The sequence below is a fragment of the Mustela nigripes genome, chromosome 14, assembly GCF_022355385.1.
Source record: "Mustela nigripes isolate SB6536 chromosome 14, MUSNIG.SB6536, whole genome shotgun sequence".
NCBI classification, from domain to species: domain Eukaryota; kingdom Metazoa; phylum Chordata; class Mammalia; order Carnivora; family Mustelidae; genus Mustela; species Mustela nigripes.
The window spans coordinates 24,771,942-24,792,858 of NC_081570.1; the positions used below are offsets into that span (position 1 = coordinate 24,771,942).

A 20,917-nucleotide genomic window follows, 5' to 3' on the forward strand; every position below is an offset into this window, starting at 1 on the left:
ACCGGGAGCTGCCGACAGCAACAACCGAGGGGGTGTACTTGCCGATGGAAGAGTCTGGGCTCTGCCTTCTCTGCTGCAGACATCCCCAGCCCAGCAGCATTACGGCTCCCCTGTGGGAAGTGGGTGGGGCACAGGGGCTCAGAGCTGAGGGGCTCTAGAGGCTACCATTCCAAGGGCCACTTGTGAAAATGAGGCTGTGTCTGTGTTTCTCGATGGGGTTGAGGGCACCCTCAGATGACCTGGTCCCTGCAAAGTGTGGAGGGTACGCGGTCTAGTTAAGGAGATTGTCCCTCCCCCAGCCCAGGGAACCATCCCTCTCCTGGATCAGAAGGAGCCAGCGGAGAAAAGCAAAGAAACAGATTTTACAGATTTATTTTTAAAAAACAAAAACAAAAGGTTAAAAAAGTCCTTCATTTCCAACCCTGCCTGGGGGTGTGAGTGGGGAATAGAACAAGCTGAGAACGGTGCCCCCCCCCCCTTTCTGGGGAGAGCCCTGCTCTTCCCCCAGGAGCCTCCGAGGACAGGGCAAGTCAGAGGCAGGCCCTCGCCCTTCCTGCCCTGCCTCCTCCGCAGGTAGCTCAAACTGCTAGCAAGTTCAAGAGACCAAGAAGTGTGGAAGCGGGAGGCCCAAGGCTGCCTTCTTCACGGGAACGTCACCCCAGCTCTTCTCTGCCCTCAGACGTTCTCTGGGCCCCCACTCTGGGGCTCCCAGGGCGGCGGGCGGGTGGGCAGGCAGGCCAGGAGGCCCAGCCCGCAGCAGCTCCCATAATGCCATCTGCGGCACAGCAGGCCAGTCGGGGGCACTTCACAGTGTGGGAAGGACTTCGGAGACAGCATGCCCACTCTGGAAAGGAAAACCTCCTGATCTTCGTCGCTTTCTGATCTCGCCTCTCTGCACAGAGGCTGCCCTTCTTTTCTATTCCCCATCCTGAGGCTGAGTGGAGTCCAGGACAAAGCACTAAGTGGCTGTTTGCTACAGAACACCTGGAGATGCCAGAGGGTGGCTCTGGGCCCATCTGCCAGTCCAGGCTCCTACACAGTCATCCAGTCACACACACAGCGTTAAGGCGTCTGTGCCAGCAGGCGTGGCCAAACCGGGCCCAGCTTCTCTCTCTCCACCTGTGGAGGGTGAAGGGGGAGAACCCCTGGCTGCTTCAGAAACGGGCTGAAGGGGGAGAAGCCGGCCACGGAAGAGTTAGCCAGGCCCGGAGAGAGAAGTGGGAGAAAGGCAGGCAAGGGCTTGCAAGGCCTCGATCCAGGCCCGACAGCTGCCCTTGAAAGTAACCCAACTCAGGTTGGGAGCCCTGACCATATACCCCCTGGAAAATGGGGGACAGAGAGAGGGGAAGAGAGCGGGGCTAGAGTATTGGGACTTTGGAGGAAGCCAGTGCTATCAATATTTACAAGCATAAAGCCCCATCTTCCATGCCACCTACCTCTCTGCCCCTCCCACAGAAAGAAAGGCCCCTGAGAGCCATTGAGGGGGTGCCAAGACCTCCTCACCAGCCACGCCCCATAGGGAGAGCCCTTCCCTCCGACTGGCCCCATATCTGGGCCCCTCAGGAATGTCTGTCTGGCTCTGCTCAGTCGGGAGGAGGAGCCCCGGGCCAGAACCCTGGCTGCGCCGGCCGGCCCTAGGAGTCCTTGAGCATGCTGATGCGGGCGTAGATCTTCAGGGCAGGCCCCAGCTTGATGTTCATAGCGCTCATCAGGTGGTCCTCCTTGAGCAGCAGCAGGGCCTGCCCGTCGATCTCCTGGGCACGGAACTCCTCTGCTATCTCCTGGCAGCCTGAGGGGGAAACGAGCACAGACAGCGTCAGTCAGAGCTACTGGTGTTCACACTTGGCACTTGCGCGCATGAGACACAGGATCTCCTCGAACCCTCCTAACCATGCCCTGAGGAAGGCTGTCTCGTTTGATAGCTCAAGACAGGCTAAGTGACTTACGCAAGTGATCCACGCCTCTTAGTCACTCATTTCCTGGTTAGAGCCCCACTTAATGAATGGGCCCCACCCGGCAAAGCAACGAGGTGCTGTGGGAGTGACAGCTTGTGATTTCTGAGGCCCAGGTTGCAGAGGGCACGGCAGCTGCCACCTTGCTCTTCCAGGGAGTTTACTTTGGGGGAAGCCAGAGACTATGTCATGAGGACACTCAAGCAGCACTCAGAAGAGTCCCACACGGAGAGGAACAGAGGCCGCGTGGCACTCTGTGCCACCTGAATGGGGCACCCCAGAACTGGGTCCTCCGGCTCCAAACCTTCAGACAACCCCAATTCTGGCTGCCATCTTGACTGAGATCTCATGAGATCCCAAGCCAGCGCTGCGCAGCATTCCTGCGCAGCATTACCCACAGAACCTGAGGTAAAGCCACGATACTCTAGGGTGACAGGTGCAGATTCTGGTTTCTGGAAGAGGGGCGCTGCCGTGACCTGGGGAGCGGTAGTGGGCAGGAGCTGGAAGGACCCTGAGGAGTGTGTCAGTGACGTGTCTGAGATACTCTGAGGGACTGGACAGAAGTCTGATGGCCTGTGAGGAGACTGGGTGAGGCTTCAGGGAAAGGAAACGATTTCTGGAAATTGGGAGAAATGGATCCTTGCTGGGAAACAGAGAAAATGTCACGACCCCACTGCAGGTGTAACACAGCAAGTGTAATGTGCCTCACGGATGGCACTATCTAGCGGAGGAAGTTTCTAGCAGAACAGTGATGGTGCCGCCTGGCTTCTGACTGCTGCTCGCAGGAAAACGAGGACAGATGATGTAAAGGCGAAACTGATAGATGACAAGGAGCCAGGATTTGCTCAACTGAAAATCCCTGGCCTCCCCAGATAGCAAGTAATGTCAAAACTAAGAAGTCACTTCTAGGCAAAGATCAAATCCAGGACACAGATGAGAAATCATGGCCTAGAGAGGGACTGAGGGGACAACAGATCTTGCACCAAGACCTTAGAAGCTCAAAGGTGCAGCCTCAGAGAACTCTAAGGATTTTATGGGTGTGCCTCACGGATCCTGGCCACCTGACAGTAGAGCTTCAAAGACATTAAGGGCGCTGTCCCTCAGCTTCTGAAGAAACCAACATAGAGAAAGGCTTCTCCTGGAGCAATTCAGGGTATGGTTTTTGTCTAATGGAGTAAACCCCACAAGAAGCATTGGAAGCCCACGGCAATTTTAAGACAATTGTACTGTCATAAACGCTGCTTGAACCGAAAGGGTCTGAGGTCACAGAAAATGAAGAGCAGCAGGAACAGGCTGAGAAAACTGGTCCACTCAAGGCTCAGGTTACCTTTCATGGGAAAAAAAAGGAGGATTCAGAGCCTGGAAGCAAGAAGGAAAGAGGATCACTCCCAGGCATGGAGTCCTGCTCAGGGAAACACCAACACGTGCCTGACTAGATTTCAGAACGGGGACGATGGGTGACTCCTGTATCCTCCTGCACTGTTCTCCCCTTTTTGAAGAGCATGCCTACCACAGTGATCCTACACCCATCCCACACCTTGGGTGTGTGGACGGAATGGGTAATGTCTATGCAGCTTGAGGAGCTCATCCACGCCCAGACCAGAGTGCTCTGGTGAGATCCCAGGCTTTGAATTACTGCTGCAATGGGCTGAGACTTGTGGGGTCTATGGTAGGGGGTGAGGGTGGTCTGCTCGAGGGAGGAACATGAATCATGGGAGCCAGTGCCTGGCGAACTATGGTAACCAGCTCCAAATAAACCCGGCTTCCTTTTCATGTCCTTGTGGGCATGAACTGTGTGATACAGTAACAACATGTAGTTTCTGATTTAGATCAAAAGGACCACAGTGACTTCCACCATGCTCTCCTGGATCGCCCCCCTGTGGGGACAAGTGCCCACTATGTCCTAAGAACATGCAAACACAAGTGTCCTGAAAAGGCCCGTATGGGGAGGAAGGGAGGCCTCCCATGGACAGCCACGCCCTCCTTGAGAATCAGGGGCATGGGGCACCTTACAACAGGATCCTACAGCCCCAGGGAAGCCCTGGGCCACATCTTCATCATCAAAACCTTGTAAGAGACCCTGTGGCAGAAATGTCCAGCCAAGCCACTCCCACATTCCTGAACAACGGTTAACTGTGTGGTGATTAATTGCGGAATGTGGCAAGAGATGACTAACACCCTGAAGTGAGGGGCAGAGCCAGGATGTGAGCCCAGTTGTGTCAGACAGAGCTCTCGACCTCTGCTCCCACTCTGGTCTCTGAGTAACAGTTGTGCGCTGCCGTCCACACCCGACGTGGCCAGCAGCGGGGTGCCACCAGCAGAAACAAGAGCCGAGAAGCTCTGGGATCCCCTGAAAGCACCTGTGAATCGTGGGAGGTAGGTCTTTCAAGGTTCACTTCTAAATTCTAGGCCTCAGAACCATGTGTGCCCCCTGGCAGGGTCTGGGTGGTTCCCTCCATCGTGTCCTTCCACACTGGTGAGCCTCTGCTCCAGCCTCTCCGGGGGATTGTGTCTCCGACTGGCCGAGCCCTGCCTGCCTTACCTCTCCCAACTCGGACGTCCTCCTTGACTGACCCCCTATACTCCCACCAGACTCCTCTGGCACCCCGTCCCAGGAGAGCGCCAGGCCGGACACAAGGTCACCCCTGCAGCTCACGCAGACCCCTGCTGTGCCAGGAACAGCCACGCATCACGGCCATGGGTATTTTTTACAGCTGCGTCCTGTAGCAGCACATATGCTCTTCTAGGCAGGGATCTCACTGAGTCATGTCTACAGGGCTGTTCCCAAACCCGAGTCACTAACTGAGTCATTTCCTGGTGGTGGCAGAGTGGGCTCTCCCTCTGTCCCGGGTGGAGGTCGCTCTCCCAGTCTGGCATGGGACCCCGGGGCCTTACCTGGCAGGGAGCGGATGAATTCGTAGACGTCTTCCACATTCCACTTGGTAGGCTCGCTTGGCAGGAAGTGGTGTCCCATGCCCACCAGGTCCCGCACGTGCATATCCGGGAGCTCCAGGTCCCGCTGGCCTTGTCGCCGGCGGGAAGTGGACGAGCTGGCTGAGATGGGCGACAAGGGCTCCTCGTAGCTTGAGTTATCCGAACATCGGCTGGAGTCCTCCTGGCTGTGCGTCAGCTGCAGTGCAGCTGTGACCGAGAGGGGCACGGCGCCTGTCGGCTGCGAGCAGAGAAATTGCTGGCTTCAGGAGGAGGAATAAACCCACCAGCAGCAGGAAGACGAGCAAAGGCAGGTAGTCTCCCCCTCCTTCCTGGTCTATGACCACCCACCTCTGAATGCTTAGATCAAAACGCGTCCTCTGGGCTGTCCCCTCTGGCGTGATGCAGAGCGAGCCCCTCCCAGCACCCGTGCAAGCCCTGCACCATTCTGATCTGATTCTATCTACACCTATTGTTTCTTCTACATGTGGGGTTTTACACCAGGACTCTGGAGGTTTCAGGGTTAGGTGCTATGAAACAGCACGTGAAATTTCTGTGCACGTACGCGCTGGGTCTCAGCCTTGGTCAAATTCTTAAAGAGCTTTACAACCCAAGTGATGACAAGCAGCCAAAGCCATCAGGCTCTGACACGTCCCATGAGACTGTGGGTTCCCACCGTGCAACTTAGAGCCGGGCTACAGCATCTGTAAGGACCGCCCGTGTTCCCGGGAAAGGCTGCAAGAACTCAGTGCTCAGGATTTGAGGAGGCAGCGGGGAGCAGGGCGTGAAGGGGGTGGGGCTGCCTCCTCACCTGGCACTCCGTATAAGACCCAAGGGAACGGGGACAGTCTGTCTCTTCACGGGACCGGGCGGCAGAGGTTCCACGGCCATTTCCACAGCCCCAGAAGGACGGAGGCAAACCGGAAGGGGAGGGGTGAGGAAGGGGCAAGGTCACTGATGGAGATCATCACCTCCCAGGCACCCGTGGGTCTAAATGCAGGGGCCTATTGTGGGGTCTGGGAAGGGCTTGTGAGAAATGAGAACATGACGGAGCAGACTTAAGTCAGTCACAGAAAAGGAACGTGGGTATCCCTGGTCTGTTAGGGAGGGAAGCTGGTGGGGACTTGTGACAATGGAGCTTCGGGCCCTGCCAGCCGCTCACCTGCTTCTTGGTGTCCTTTGTAAGTGTCGGCAGGCTGGCTTTGCTGGCCCGACGGCGGTTGTGGGTTGTGGCTCCTGCCTTCTGCAGCTTGCTTCGGTCCGAGTGGAAAAGCCCCACTCGCTTGGTGCACCCCACGTTGTACCTGCCAGAATCAGGGAGATGGGGGAGTCAGAACAGTCACGGAGTGTGCGGGTCCCCGGCAGCATGAGGGCAGCAGGCTCTCCAGCAACAGTGGAGTCTGTCCGCCTGCTCTGTTCCCGGGTCCATCACTGACTACTAGCTGGGTGACTTTGGGCAAGCCACTGGACCTCTGAGCCTCAGTTTCCTCATCTGGAGCTAGGGATGACACGGCTCACTTTCCAAACCTGGTCTGACAAGTGTATGAGCTAATGTGTGTAGAGTGCTGGACACAAGGACTTGGGAGCACAGTAAGAACTCATGGCTGACACGTTCTACACTAAACATGACCTGTGCCAGAAAACAACTGTCCTGCTGGCAAGGACAGGTGCACCTCAGAGACACCGCGGGTTTCATTCCAGGTCAAAGCCAGTCAGATGACTGTTTCCCGGTTCACATAAAAGTAATGTTTACGTGACACTGCAGCTCATTAAGACGACAGTGGGGGTGCCTGGGTGGCTCAGTCGGTTAGGCTCTGACTCTCGATTTCAGCTCAGGTCACGATCTCAGGGTCATGGGATTGAGCTCTGCAGCAAGTTCCGTGCTCAGTGGAGAGTCTGTTTCTCTCCCTCTCCTTTTGCCTCTCCCCTGCTTGTGTGCACACCCACGTGCGTGCCCTCTCAGTAAATAAAACTTTTATTTACTGAAACAATGAAGTTTGCTGCTCATTGGGTTCTTCTTTTAATGAAAGATTTCTCTGAAGCCTGTGATGCTGTTTGATAGCATTGGGCCCACAGGAGAACTTCTTTCAAGACTAGAGTCAATTCTCTCAAGCTCTGCTTCATCAGCTCAGTTCATTTGATTTCTAAATCCTTTGTTGTCATTTCAACAGTCTTCACCAGGAGAAGACGCCTCCTTAAGAAACCACATGTCGGGGCGCCTGGGTGGCTCAGTGGGTTGGGCCGTTGCTTTTGGCTCGGGTCATGGTCTCGGGGTCCTGGGGTTGGGTCCCGTGTCAGGCTCTCTGCTCTTTGGGGAGCCTGCTTCCCTCTCTCTCTCTCTGCCTACTTGTGATCTCTGTCAAATAAATAAAATCTTAAAAAAAGAAATCACATGTCTTACTCATTCCTAAGAAGAAACTGCTCATCCATTCCGGTTTTATCAGGAGACTGCAGCCATTCAGTCACACCTTCAGGCTCCACTTCGAATTCCAGGTCTTTGGCTGTTTCCACCGCATCTGCAGCTACTCCCTGCCCCGCCCCCGCCCAAGTCTTGAACCCCTCACAGTCATCAACTTCTCCCAAACTCCTACTAATGCTGGCATTTTGAGCACTCTCCCTGCATCCTGAATGTTCCTAGTAGCATCTAGAATGGTGAAGCCTTTCTAGAAAGTTTCTAATGGACTCAGAACCATGTGCTCCCCGGGCAAGGTCTGTGCGGTTCCCTCCATCGCGTCCTTCCACATCAGTCTGCCCAGATCCACCAGTGGAATCTCTATTTACGGCAACGTTACAAAATGCATTTTTTGAAAAAGACTTGAAAGTCAAAACTACTCCTTGATCCATGGGCTGCACAATGGATGACGTGTTAGCAGCACGAACGCAGCATGACCGTCATTGAGCGTCTCGACCAGAGCTCGTGGGCAGCCAGGTGCACTGTCAGTGAGCAGTAATATTCTGAAAGAAAGCTTTTTTTCCTGAGCAGTAGGTCTCAACACTGGACATAAAACACTTACTAAACCATGTTACAATGGCTGTGCAGTCACCCAGGCTTCGTGGTTCCACTGTCAGAGCACAGGCAGCGCAGACTTTGCACAACTTTTAAGGGCCCTAGGATTTTCAGAACAGTAGATGAGCACTGGCTTCAACCTGAGTCACCAGCTGCGCCAGCCCCTAAAGAGAGCGTCAGTCTGTACTCCGAAGCCAGGTACTGACTTCTCCTCTCTGGCTATGAAAGTCCTGGATGGCATCTTCTTTCTAGAAGGCTGTTTCGTCTGCACTAAAAATCTGTTGCTTAGCGTAGCCACCTTCATCAGTGATCTGAGCCGGATGTTCTGGAGGGCTCCCTGCGGCCTCTCCATCAGCCCCTGCTGCTTCCCCTTCCGCTTTCACGCTACGGACACGGCTTCTTTCCTTAAACTTCATGATCCACCACTGCTGGCTTCACTCTTCTTCCAGCAGCTTCCTCCCCTCTCTCCGCGTTCAAAGAACCGAAGAGAGTTGGGTCTTGCTCTGGACTGGGCTTTGGCTTAAGGGAACGTCGTGGCCAGCTGGATCACCGATCCAGACCAAACTCCATATCAACAATGAGGCTATTTTTGCTTTCTTACCACTGCTGTGTTTGCTGGAGTAGCAGTTTTTATTTCCTTCAAGAACTTTTCCTTTGCAGTCACAACTTGGCTGTTTGGTGCAAGAGGCCTCGCTTTCAGGCTGTCTCGGTTTTAAATGAGTGTTCCTCACCAAAGCCTCATCATTTCTAGCTTTTGATTTAAAGTGAGAGGCGTAACACACTTTCACTTGCAACACTTAGAGGTCACCATAGGGTTATTAATGGGCTGAATTTCAATCCTGTTGTGTCTCCAGGAACCGGGAGGCCAGAGGAGAGGGAGAGAGATCGAGGAAGAGTCCGCTGGTGGAGCCGTCAGGACACAGATGACATTTACTGATTAAATTCACTATTTTATGTAGGTGTAGTTTGTGGCACCCAAAATAATTACTATAGCAACATCAAAGACCACTGATCACAGATCACATAATATAGTAATAATGAAAAAGACTGAAATGCTACGAGAGAATGACCAAAATGTGACACAGAGACACAAAATGAGCCATTGCCTTTGGAGAATGGGGGCCAAAAGACTCGCCTGACACCTTTGACCTGTAAAAACAGCGCCATCTGCGAAGCCCAGTAACACGAGGGCCGCCCGGAGCTCGGCACAGATTCAGAGGCACCAATGCCCTCCAGCACAGGGCTGAAAGGGGCTTGATTCTGGCCGAGGCAGAGCACCTCTGTGTGGGGCTCAAGAGGTTGATATTCTCCTGAGGGCTCAGGGCTTTGGCATCCATGCCTCTTCACCCTGGTACGAAGAGCACTTGGGGCTTTTACAGTCCCATGAGTCTAACTCCCCAACCCTATGACGCTGGGCACATTTATCTACCCTTTGTGCCTCAGTTTCCCAGTGGGTGTGAAGGGGCTGGTGGTAATCCCTGCCTCGAAGTTACTCGGAAGACTAGATGACACCAGGCACACCCTCTCCCTGGTGCACAGCCTGGAAAGCGGCAGGCACTGAGGACCTGATGCTGCGCCTGACCTGGGCCTCTGGCCTACGCTGGATGAAAGTTCATAGACGGGACATCTGTACCCAGAGCAGGGGCTCTGGACGAAGCTTCTGGTGGAGGGCTTCCCCCAAGGCAATAGCTGCTAAGGGCAGGACCAGAGTACGGGTTCAGTGGGTGGGGCCCAGGAGGGACAGCCACACTAAAGCCTGCTTCCCTTCCTGCTCCCTTGAGTTCTGGGTGCCAGGACCAGGCAGATTAGGGACGCAGTGCAGCTTCCAGGCAGGTGGAGGGGACCAGAACACTGCTAAGCTACACCTGGGTGCTCCTGAGATGGACTGTCACCAAAGGGAGTAGGCCCCGAGGTGCAATCCTGAGGAGAGGGAGGGGCTGGCAGAGCCGTGGGACCAAGGCCACTTACCTCTTGGCACACGCCATGGAACAGAAGCGCTTGGAACGCTTGAACTTGTAGGCAAAGTCCACCCGGCCACAGAGCTCACACTTGAGCTTGAGGGGAGTACCCTCCTCTTTGGATTCTGGAAAGTATGGAAATTGAAGGAAGTGTAAAGAGAAGAAATTTCCACGAGACCCTGGACAGCCCCCCATGAGGCCTGCCTTTTCTGCTCATGGCCCCGTAGCGGTGGCCCGCAGTGGCGGACAAGCTTGGAAAATGCCCACCCGCTTTTGCCACTGGTTTGGGAAGGGCCGTTCCCCCCACCCTAGAAAGTACCCAGGGGTGTCTGCTGGTGACCCCTGGACACCTGACAGGATTTTTTTCCCAAGCGCTAAGAGACCGAGGCAAACACAGTGGTCAAGAATCAGCAGCCCTCTTTATGACCCTGGGAGGCTCACAGAGAACACTCCGGGTGTGCTCACATCTGGGTTTGGAATACCTTGATCTGCCTAGTGGGCTGAGGACCTGGATCAGGAACCCAGGAATTCTGTACCCTCCACAGCGACCACCGGTCAGTGGCTCAGGCTGCAAGGGCCGTCCTGGCCTGGTCACTGGGCTGCCTGAGAGCTGGGCCCTTAGGCAGCGAGAGGACCACACTCTTGCCTACGCCACTCCCACAGGAAAAGTGACTCTTGGGATCCTGTGGCTGGAGGAGAGGCCGGGGACAAACAGCTCTCCAAAGGAAGCGACCTTCCCCCTTCCCTGTTTCCTAGGAATAGCGGCTGAGATGCGACCCGGAGGAACGTTTAGCAGATGGACACGTTCCTCCATGGACATCAAGAGAGGAAGGGTGTGTGGCCAGCCTGCACAGCCCTGGCTCCTCCGTGGTCAGGTGCGGCCATGCAGGAGGCCTCGGTGCTTGGGCTGGGGGATGCCTACCCTGCAGATAGGGCTCCTCCATCTCAGAGTCAGTGGTGGTGGTATGATCCTGCTGGGGAAGTTTCTCAGGCAAGAACCCCTGTGCATACTTCTTCTTGAGATTCCCCACCAGCAGGGACGAACGTCCCACCTAGAGGACAAAGTGACACGGAGGCCGTGAGGGTTAGGTGGGGGATGCGTCCTTGTTCTCCAGCCTCATCAAAATCACACATACAAAGCAGCGAGGCACAGATGCCAGCCTCTACATTGTCATCCCAAGCGTAGCAATGGCTTCAACCCAGGACCACTGGGCGGCTTAGGAAGTTGGGAAAATAGCTACTCTTCTAAATGACTAAGGGGCAGAGATGGAAGCGGCAATCAGGTCTCCCACTGGACCAGAAGGCAGCCAGGGCCTGGGGCTCACACACCACCAGCGGGAATATAGCTGAGGCCCCACGGGAGGCAGGAGACTCAGCAACCATATGTGATTTCCTACTGTCCTCCACCGTATCGCTGCTCTACCCAAGCCAGAGGGGCAGACAGCCCCGGAGGAGTGCAGGAAAACGGGACTCCGGGCCACACAGCAAATGTCCTCCGAGGTTTCCAGGACCCTAGACTGGCTTATTCACTCTTCTGGTCCTTCCTTTGCTGCCTCTGCTCAGGCGGCTGGTGGCTATTTCTCTAGGGTGATGTGGGGGCGGTTACTCAGTCCGCAGCCGCCCTGTGGGAGGGGGGGGTTTCTGGTGTTGCTCTAAGAGGCCACGCGGAAGACCCAGTCTGAGGAGGGAAGGGATGTGGCCGGGCGGGAGTTACGTCTAGCTAAGGGGTTCCAGAGAGAATTCCTCTGCCATGGGCCCTGAACCACCTTCAGAGGGCAAGTGGACAAGAACCTATTTGTGTCCTGGCATTCTGGAAAGGCAGTTCACCTGCCACTGACTAGTCAAACCGCTCATGGACCCAAAGAGTGAGCAAAAGGCAGATGGTGTCCCATGAAGATGGGACTGTCCCATGAAGGCCAGTGTGCCCCTGGCTTTGGGCTCCTCCCAGCCACAGAGCAGCGCCCCCTGTCCTCACCAACTCACACTGCATGGGATCAGCTTGGGGTGCTTTGTTCTAACAAGCTATTTTCTTGATTCTTTTATATTTCTCTTTGGTCTTGCGCTTTCCCTGGAGACATCTGATTGTGCCCTTTCTAAAGGGCCCCTCACCCTCATTCACTCTTTTCAAGGCTCTGATTCCAGAAAAGCAGCTCAAGCTACAAATTTGTTCTCTTATCTTCATTTCAGACACATCTTGAAAATTCTACGCTATACACTTTCCTTTTGTTCTCTAACTGGTTAAAGTTTTGCCACGCAGAGGTTCTGGCATTCAAAACTGAACAAGGTCTCATTTCCCAAAACCCATCGTCTTGCCCCAAACACCCAATGTGAACTCTCTTCTAACTAAGGCCGGGGGGAGGTGTCACACAATACAGGGACACAAGCTGAGTCTGTGTGTACACCCTTCTAACCAAGGGGCCTTGCCAATTACTCCTACTAATCACTGGTCCTTTCTGGACAATAGGAAGACACTCGATCCTAGAAAGAAAATGGCTCTGACATTCTTTTGGGAGGAAAATTAGCAAGGAAAGAGCAAACTTTACATTTTTTGGAAATTTTACATGGAAATGTAAAAATATTCTAATACACATCCAAAATATACTTCAAAAAAAAAGAAAGAAAGAAAAAAAGAGGGGAAAAGAAGTAGTCCGTACCGGGAAAGGCTCCGCCCCCTCCTGGATCACAAACCCTTCGATAACATGCGTCAGGATTTGGGGTTTCACAATGGCCTGTGGTGGTTTATTCTCACCATTCTGGGGGGCAGTGCCGGTGATGCTGGAGGCAGAATTTCCGTTCCCTGAGGTCATGCCGGGGCTGCTGAGGTCGGTCAGTGCATGAACAATGCCCTGCCCTGTCTCTGCACAAGGGAGAGTAGGAAAACACAAGCAGGGGAGGTCAGAACCGGGGCGGGACCAGCAGCAGAAAGAGGGCGGGGACTCAGCACGTGCCTGGTTTTTTCCGTGGAGCCAAGCGACAATGCAAACCAAGCAGTCCCCTCCCTCAATGACCTATTTAAAAGTGGTGGGGTGGAAGGACACGCCAGCAAGGGTGACTATAATCAGCTCTGCAGCGAGGCAGCCCGTCAGCTAGCAGTATTTCTTAATTTCCCAACTGTGCTAAGAACAGTACGACCAAGTTCCACGGACAAGAATTCTCTTTGGGGAGTTAAGACCTTGGTCGATACCGATCTGGACAAACAAGGTCACCTTCAGTTCAAGGGTGAAAACGTATTTAAGGCGGTATCTACAACCAGGATGAAAAGGGGCACTAGGTACAGGGGCTTGGGATGTGACAGGGTTTTGAGGGGGGAGATGTTACACCATCTATGAAGGTCCATGGAGAATGCTTTGATTTTAAGCATCCTGTGAAATGTCAAAGTACTGAAACCCAGAGATGAATCCAAAGGGAACAAGAGGGCCGGGCCCCAAGTGAACACAGAGCTTTCTGGAGGCTGGTTATCTGGGGTCAAACGTTGCGATAAACCCAAGTTCAACGTCTCCCCCAAAACGGTCGCCAAAGGCTGTGGGGCTGCTGCTGCTGGCCCTGTGCTCTTGATCAGGCCCCTTGTCCTGTTCTCAGCTCCACACAATCTGGTCCTCAGCCAACCACGGAGTCCTTGCCTCTGTGGACAACCCTTCCTGAGGTCTCCACGCCTCTGTGGGCCTGTTGGCCTTCCTCTGAAGGACCCGATAGAGTCCTCTAAAAAGCGTGCTAAGGGGCGCGTGGGTGGCTCAGTCGGCTGAGTGCGCGACTCTTGATTTTAGCTCAGGTCATGATCTTGGGGTCGTGGGATCAAGCCCGGACTGGGCTCCACACTGGGCAGGGAGTCTCGCTGAGATACTCTCCCTCTCCCTCTGCTCCTCCCCCAACTCACGTGTGTTCTCTCTCTCTCAAATAAACAAACAAACCAAAAAACCAAAAAACCAAAAACCCAGGTGTGCTGAGGGGCTCAGCACAGGGAACCTCCTCTTCTCCACTTGGCTGGCCCCTCTCCTGAGCTGCTCCAGGATTTAGAGGTACAAAACTTTACCTCACTTCTGCCACCCCCTCCCTGCCCCCTTCCAGGACCATTCTCTACCACCACCAACTGTGGGAGCGAGGTTGCCTGTAACCTGGAACTTCCTAAAAAAGAAAAAAGAGAAAGAAAAAGCCATTTCTTTATTGCAACAAGCCTATTAATATTAAGCATAACCCTGTGTGTGTGTTACATATTTGAAAAGTGATTTCAGTACCCAAGTTAAGTGGTTTTTGCACAAGACTTCTTATGTCGATGCTCCTATTTTCCTGTTAAAAACTGAAAATGTGGGGAGCCTGGGTGGCTCAGCGGGTTAAGCATCTCTGCCTTCAGCTCAGTTCATGATCTCAGGGTGCTGGGATGGAGCCCCACGTCAGGTTCTCTGCTCAGCAGGGAGCCTGCTTCCCCCCTCTCTCTCTGCCTGCCTCTCTGCCTACTTGTGATCTCTGTCAAATAAATAAACAAACTCTTAAAAAAAAAAACCCATACAAAAAAAACTCCCCAAAAAACCATTTCCTTAAAAAAAAAAAAAGAAAAACAGAACAAAACTGAATATCCCACCAAGGAACAGGAATTCAGTGTCTGATATGGAGCATGGAGAAATAACAATAAATTAATTTTAGAAAAGGTTATAACTGGCTTGTTTTCTTACTAGTGGGTCCTAATGCTTGATAAACCAGAATAAATCTTGTTTGATGAGAAAGAATGTATGGTGATCCATGCAGTCACTCCGCAGACTTCCGTAATCCAACGGTAACTTAGAGCTGAGCAGTAGGGGAGTTAGCCAAGAGACACCAATGACGAGATTGCTTTAAATTAGTTTTTGTTTGAGACAGAGTCACACCGGCAAGTTAGAAAGATTCCTTTTGGTGTTCATAGTAATTTGGAAAAAAATTTTTGACAGCTTTGACTTTACTGTAGAGACGGAAATTTTCCTCTTTGGAATTAGTCTTTCTAAACTATAAAGGTGCTTGGCAACAAGAACAACAAAATCTTTCCTTAACTGTTCATGAATAACTAGCAGGACTGAGTCAATCAAACTGAACCAATCAAGTTAAATTTCCCTGCTTTTAAATGTTAAACATTTAAGACTGCATTTTCATGGTTTCATTTTCTTTAATATTTTAACTATGCAAAGAAATACATATATTACTTAAAATGATAAGTAAATGTTAAATAACAAAACTGAATATATAAATTCACATTTTATTTTTAGGTGGTGCTTATTTCCTTCTGGTAAAATATCCCCGGATTTCTCTAATGAACTATAGATTATAGAATCACAAGACTGGAAAGCCTGGTTCAACCCCTTACCAATGCTTGAACCTTCTCTATAAGAATCCCACCGAGTGATTTCTGGGCATTTGTTTGAATACCTGCAATGACAAAGGAACTTAACTACCTCTCGAGTAGCTCCCTCTGTGGACCGTTCAATTAAAAAGTTCTTCTTTATTAGGAGCCAAAAACCTATCTCCTGTTCATTTCTGCCCACCCATCCCGGTCCTGTTCCTTAAGACCACGCAGAACAAGGCTAATCATATTTGTATAATGGGCAAAAGCACAGGCTTAGACCTGGCTTAAGAGACTCCTCTTTATCACTCAAGTGAATTAGGGGCAAGTCCTAGACTCTCTCTGAGCCTCGGTTTTACTAGCCGTAAAATAAGGACGATCACTATACCTCCCATACGGTGCTGGGTCCCTCCGCAGACCACAAGACAGAATCACCAGCACAGCAGTGCTAGCACACCAGGAAATGCTCAAGAAACGCTCTCGGTGCCAGAAAGCACAATGCTCGCGGCCACTGCGCATCTTCTCCTCTCTGGGCCAAGCTCCCTCTGCTGCTTCAACTATTCCTTGCACAAAAGCCTCCAAGTTCCTCATCTCCTACGTGTCCTGTTTATGTCTTTTCAAGTCCGGGACCTGGTCCTTAACTAACAGAAAAATCAAGTGCATTGATCTAAGAGACTGTGTTGGTAAGATTTTGGTTTTGTTTCCTTTAAACGCTGTCACATTCCTGACTGAGAGCACAGGAGGAGGGAATAAGTGACTCCCTTGTGTCAGTACAGAGTACCTCGGTGGAATTAATCCATTCTCCTTGAATTCTGGGATCACTCCCACCTCCGGCTTTTCATGGATATTCATCACCCAACTGCTTCTGATATCTTGTCTCCTTTTATGGGATCTCTGCATCCTGGCTTGACTCTTCTCCCTCCCCCGCACCCCCCTTCCCTCCTGTCTCAGAGCGGTGTCTATTATGTGCACTGGGGCACTGCAAGACGGGGAGACGCAGGCCTAACTCTTGAGGTCTGATTCTTTCCTTGTGCCAAACACAGGAGTGAACAGATACATTCAGTAGCTCAGAGTTGACAGAGTCGATGCTTAACTCTGGGAAGCAAGATTTTGGAATCTAAGTTTTTCAAAAAAGGATATTATTAAGCAGGAGAACAAACAAATCAATCCTTTCACCCGAACATTAGAAATTATCACTCTCCATTCTAACTGTGGGGCAGGCTGCAGAAGAAACAGAAGCCAGGGGACAGGAGGAGGGCATTTTATGAATATACAAAGGTTCGCAGTCCTCTTGGAGGCCAAGGCCCCCTCATCTGCTTTAAGAACAAAGGAGTTTGGGCTATTTCTGGAATGACCAAACACAATCTCACCCCCTGCCAAGCACAGCATGCTGAGATTAATTTAATCTACTTCCCTGCTCTACCAGACTGTTCCGCAGCCTGCTTGAGGGAAAGCAGCTTAACAGGGAAACTTGCACAAACCTGTCCTGCCGGCTCTGAGGCCAGATAAAAGATAAAGAAAGACTTGTCTTCGGAATTCTTCCTTTCTGAATTCTCTCGACCAGTCCCTGAGGCTGGCGCGGCTGCTGGAGATTCCCACAGGTCTCAGAAGCTGTTACACACAGCTAGGTACTGGCATCTGAACGCTGAGGCCAGGACGCCGGGAGCACGAGGGGCTCTGGGAGGGAAGGCAGGCCAAGCTTCGGTGGTGGTGGAGGTGCGGGGAGGAAGAATTTAGTCCTTCATGAAGCTGCCCACAAGGGGCTGAGGATTCAGATGAACAGGACAGTATGTTCTGGGGAAGCTATTATACTATATATGTCTCAGGCTCTAGGCTGCTTCTCAATTCTGGTCTCATTCATTGGCTCTGGCAGCAACAGAGCAACTGGCTCTGGCTGGGTAAAACAGGAAGAACCACCCAGCAGCCTGTTTGTGAGATGATCTGCTTCAGGGTAGGGTCCCTCCGCTAGGCCGAGCAAATTTCTTTAGACAAGGGTTATGTCCTGTCACCTCTGTATCCTCAGAGGCTAAACCCCATGTCCCCTACAAGATACGTACTTAATGTCTGTTATACTGGATGGTCTAGAACCCACGGTCTCCATCTGAGCAGGTTTCCTTAGTCTCAAACAGGGAACCTGGCACCATCTGAGGTTTGTAAATTACCTCTAGAGGCTGTAATGATTAGAGAGCAGTCGGGCCAGCGCCTTCTACAGCACTGGCATTTCTGGGCACCTAGTTATAAAGAACAAGAGCTATTCCTTGGCCCGTTTCTTCTCGTTAGGGTGGGGATTTCTTCAGTAAGGAGCATTAAGTTGCCCTGCAGGCTGGAGTTCTGGATTCCCTGGCCCCTTTGAAATATGTGTGTGGACTCCAGGCATCAAGAAAGGTATGATGACCGCTAGAGTCAGAGGCCGGGAGGCTCCTACAAAGACAGCTTCGCCCGCAGGACCAGCCACTAGGTGTCCAGAGAGGCTGAGCTCTCCTGCCCATTTAAGAGAGAGGCCTGGTTGGCTACAGCTCTGCAAAACCTGGGCCATTTTAGAACCAGTTCTCATGTCCTTTACATGAGCAGACAGAACAAAAATCAGGAAAAAAAAAAAAAAGTAAAGAGAACAGTAAAAACAAAACAAAACAAACATCAGTTATGCTGGAATCGTGTTCAGGATGAACACTTATGATGGTGTTTCAGATGGCCTGGCCAGTCACTGTGTCTGCTCCTAAAATAAGTCTTCCTGAAGCCCTTAGAGCAAACGGAGCTGCTCCTAGCCCCTCAGCCTGTACCACGGATTTCTTCTGTATTTTCACCACACGAGGAGCATTTTAATTTACAAGACTTCTAACCACCCTTCCTTGACTGTAGTTGGAAGTGAGACAGAGCTAATGAAGTTAATCAAGAATTTAAGGAAGCAAAGTAGGTGATAACACGGGTCATTTGCCTTGCAGCGAATCCTGCCCAACAAATGGCAGGACAAGGCTGCTTACCCAAAACAGGGCATTCTCCCCAGGCCCCCGGCTATGCAATCGCGCTCTGTGCGCCTCGGCTTAGCAGGTCCAGTCATGGGGCCAGGAGGGGGGCCAGCAGGACTCCCACAGAACCGTGCGCTCTGGAGGGAGCCCATGGGGAGCACCTGCAGCGTGCCAGCCGCTGCTGGGAAACCATGCCGGGGAGGCGGAGAGCAGCAGGCCTGTGGGGGGAGCCGAGAGAGCGGAGGGCGGGGAGGCTGCCGGTGCTCTTACACTCTCCTGGTTATATTTGGGCGCCTGAAGAAACCGGTGCCATTCTGAAAGTGAGGGAGGTAAGATATGTCATCAACGCCCGTTTGTTGGCATCCCTCCACCGCCCCAGGGGGAGGTGGGAAAGTGAAGGGGTGGTGGCGAGGAGAGAGAAAGGGCTGGGTAGAAATAGGTAGAGGGGGGACAGGGGACGAGGGAGCGAGGGAAGGAGGAGCAAAGGCTCTACCCTGGGACCCTGACTGAGTCCATCCATCAAAGAGAATCATTTGGTTCACAACCTTCTTTAAAATGCAAATAGACACCTGCGGTCGTTCACACCTGGCTGTGACCCACCCGACAGAGGAGCAGACAGCTTTCCTTCCAATCTGGGGACAGCGGGCTTGGTGGGAGGGGTGGCAGGGGTGGGAGGGGAGAGTGATTATTCTGGATCGCAGGCACGAGGGCACACAGGGCCGGAGTCTAGCGATTTTCCAGATGAGGAAGAGTGCATTTTAGAACCAAGGCAAGAGTGGATGCCACATATTTGGAAGGCAGGACCTTCTAAAACATGCGCAGAAGGAGCTCTTAGTCAGGAAATAACCCGTCCCTTCCCACCCTGGGGATGTCCCCCGTGCACCAGAAGGCAGGAGGCACCAATGCCCAATGTTTTAACTTTTTCACTTCTGCTACGGAGCGAGCTGTTGGACACAGCAGAAATCCTTACCTCAAGGACACACAGCAGGTTATGGCCGTCACCATCCTGCTCCAGCAAGAGCAGCCCACTGTGACCCACCTCTCTCAGGAGGGGAAGAGCTGGCAGTGACAGGAGGGGCCCTCAGGGCACCGGGCTGAGCAGGCACAGGGGGATGAGGCTCGGGGTCCCGCCTGGGTCCCTGTGGGGAGAGCTGGCCAGCAGAATGAAAGCCAGGCCGAGCCAGGCAGCCGCAGACCTGCTCGCCGTGTCACAGCAAAATGACCTTGTTGAGTCTGGGTTAAGAGGCTTGCAGGGCAGTCCTGCTCCTCGGCTCTCAGCGTCTGAGCCGAGACACTCTGGGGAGGGCTTCTGGGAGGGGGCGCTCCTCCTCCTCCCCAGCAGCCATTACCATACAGCTGACTTCCCTGCCGGCTCTGAGGACACAGGCCGAGAGAGCGGCCCTTCTGACTCACCCACAGGCCCCGGCTACAGTGTACATAAGCTGAATTGTAAACAGCTGAATGTTCTCCAAGCTGCCACCCCCAGCTATGAAGGAAGGACTCAATGGAGCGAACAGCCACCCTCCCCCCACGCAGGTCCAGACAACGGGAGCACTGGGGGATTTCCAAACAGCTGCAGGAACTGCTGCCCAGCCCGCAGAGGGACGCCCTCGATAGACAGGGTCCTCGCACAATGGGACCAAGCGCAGCAGCAGCACCTGCAGGACCAAGGGGTGACTGCCCACGGGGACAGGTCGAGGCACCAGGGAACAGTGGCTAACTCTGACTACTGGGAGTCAGGAAGGGGTTCCAGACTTCTACTTGGATGGAGCCAGGCCCGTGGGATCCGCTGCTGAGGTCGGGGACTCCCAGATATTCTCCCACCATAGTTCTCTAGTAGGTGCTGGGACTTCAAAAGACAACGCGTCTGGGAACTCGCAGGAGACACCCTATACCTGAGACCTCGAGATCACAGAAGATGGAAGTCAGAGCGGCAGAGTGGAAGGAGTGCTGGCTCTGGGTCGGGGCCAGTGCCTCTGGGATCATCTTCTGCGTTCTGGTTCCACCTTTGATTTATCTGTGCTCTGAGCCTTAGTCTCCCCATCTGTAAAAATGAGGATCATCCTGCCTATGCTGCAAGGTTATGGTGAATATTAGAATTTTTATATGGAAGATGCCCGGCACTGATCTCATTTAGAAGCTGTGCAACATGGCCATTAGGATTCTGGGACCAGAAAGACCTGAGGCTTAAATCCCAGTTTGTAATCGTGGATAAGTTACCTGAGGCTTAAGTTTCCTTAGGTGTAAAACGAGTATTTAGACCTGTCTCACTCGGCCACAGTAAGGATTAAGTAAGATAATGTAGGAATGGCACAGTGGAACAGGCCGGACTTGGCCCTAGGAGGGCTAACATCACAGAAACCTGAAATATTTGGAAGCCTGCCTTAATCTCTCAGTCTCTCTCTCACAGAGCCTGGCTTCTCGTGGCTCCAGGACAGAGCAATTCTTCCATCTACCCAAATTCAGGTACCAAGTCTGCTCCTCAGACACCCTGGTCTACTCAGGGTGTCCTGTTCTCATCCTCTCGAGGTCAGGCTTCAGGAAGAAATGCTCCTTCCACTTTGACCATGGCAGCTGCGACACAGGAGAAATGTACCTGCCTCGAGGGCACACCAAATGTCTCAATTCACCTTCAACACTCATTAATCAAAACGATGAGGCAACCACCACACTCCCTTTCTAGATAGTTCTTTCGTCAAGAGTCTCAGGGTACCACACAGGGCAGAACCGCAGCAGCCAGACAAGGTGACGTGGAGCAATTTAAGAACCACTTTACCTGCAGAGCAGTATACTCATGG

At 52.7% G+C, this 20,917-nt stretch overlaps 1 protein-coding gene across 7 annotated transcripts in view; it reads right to left on the reverse strand.

The window, feature by feature from the left end:
* Nucleotides 1–356: 356 nt before the first annotated feature.
* The window catches only part of PHC2 (polyhomeotic homolog 2), a 113,233-nt gene continuing 92,672 nt past the window's right edge, over nt 357–20,917 (reverse strand). For all 7 annotated transcript variants that reach the window (XM_059377181.1, XM_059377183.1, XM_059377185.1 and 4 more), the window contains 6 exons: nt 12,503–12,705; nt 10,771–10,900; nt 9,859–9,973; nt 6,046–6,187; nt 4,848–5,124; nt 357–1,789 (listed from right to left, as the gene is read on the reverse strand). In XM_059377181.1, the coding sequence (XP_059233164.1) occupies nt 1,635–1,789; nt 4,848–5,124; nt 6,046–6,187; nt 9,859–9,973; nt 10,771–10,900; nt 12,503–12,705 (1,022 nt within the window). In that variant the 3' untranslated portion in view covers nt 357–1,634. The remainder of the gene's footprint in view (nt 1,790–4,847; nt 5,125–6,045; nt 6,188–9,858; nt 9,974–10,770; nt 10,901–12,502; nt 12,706–20,917) is intronic.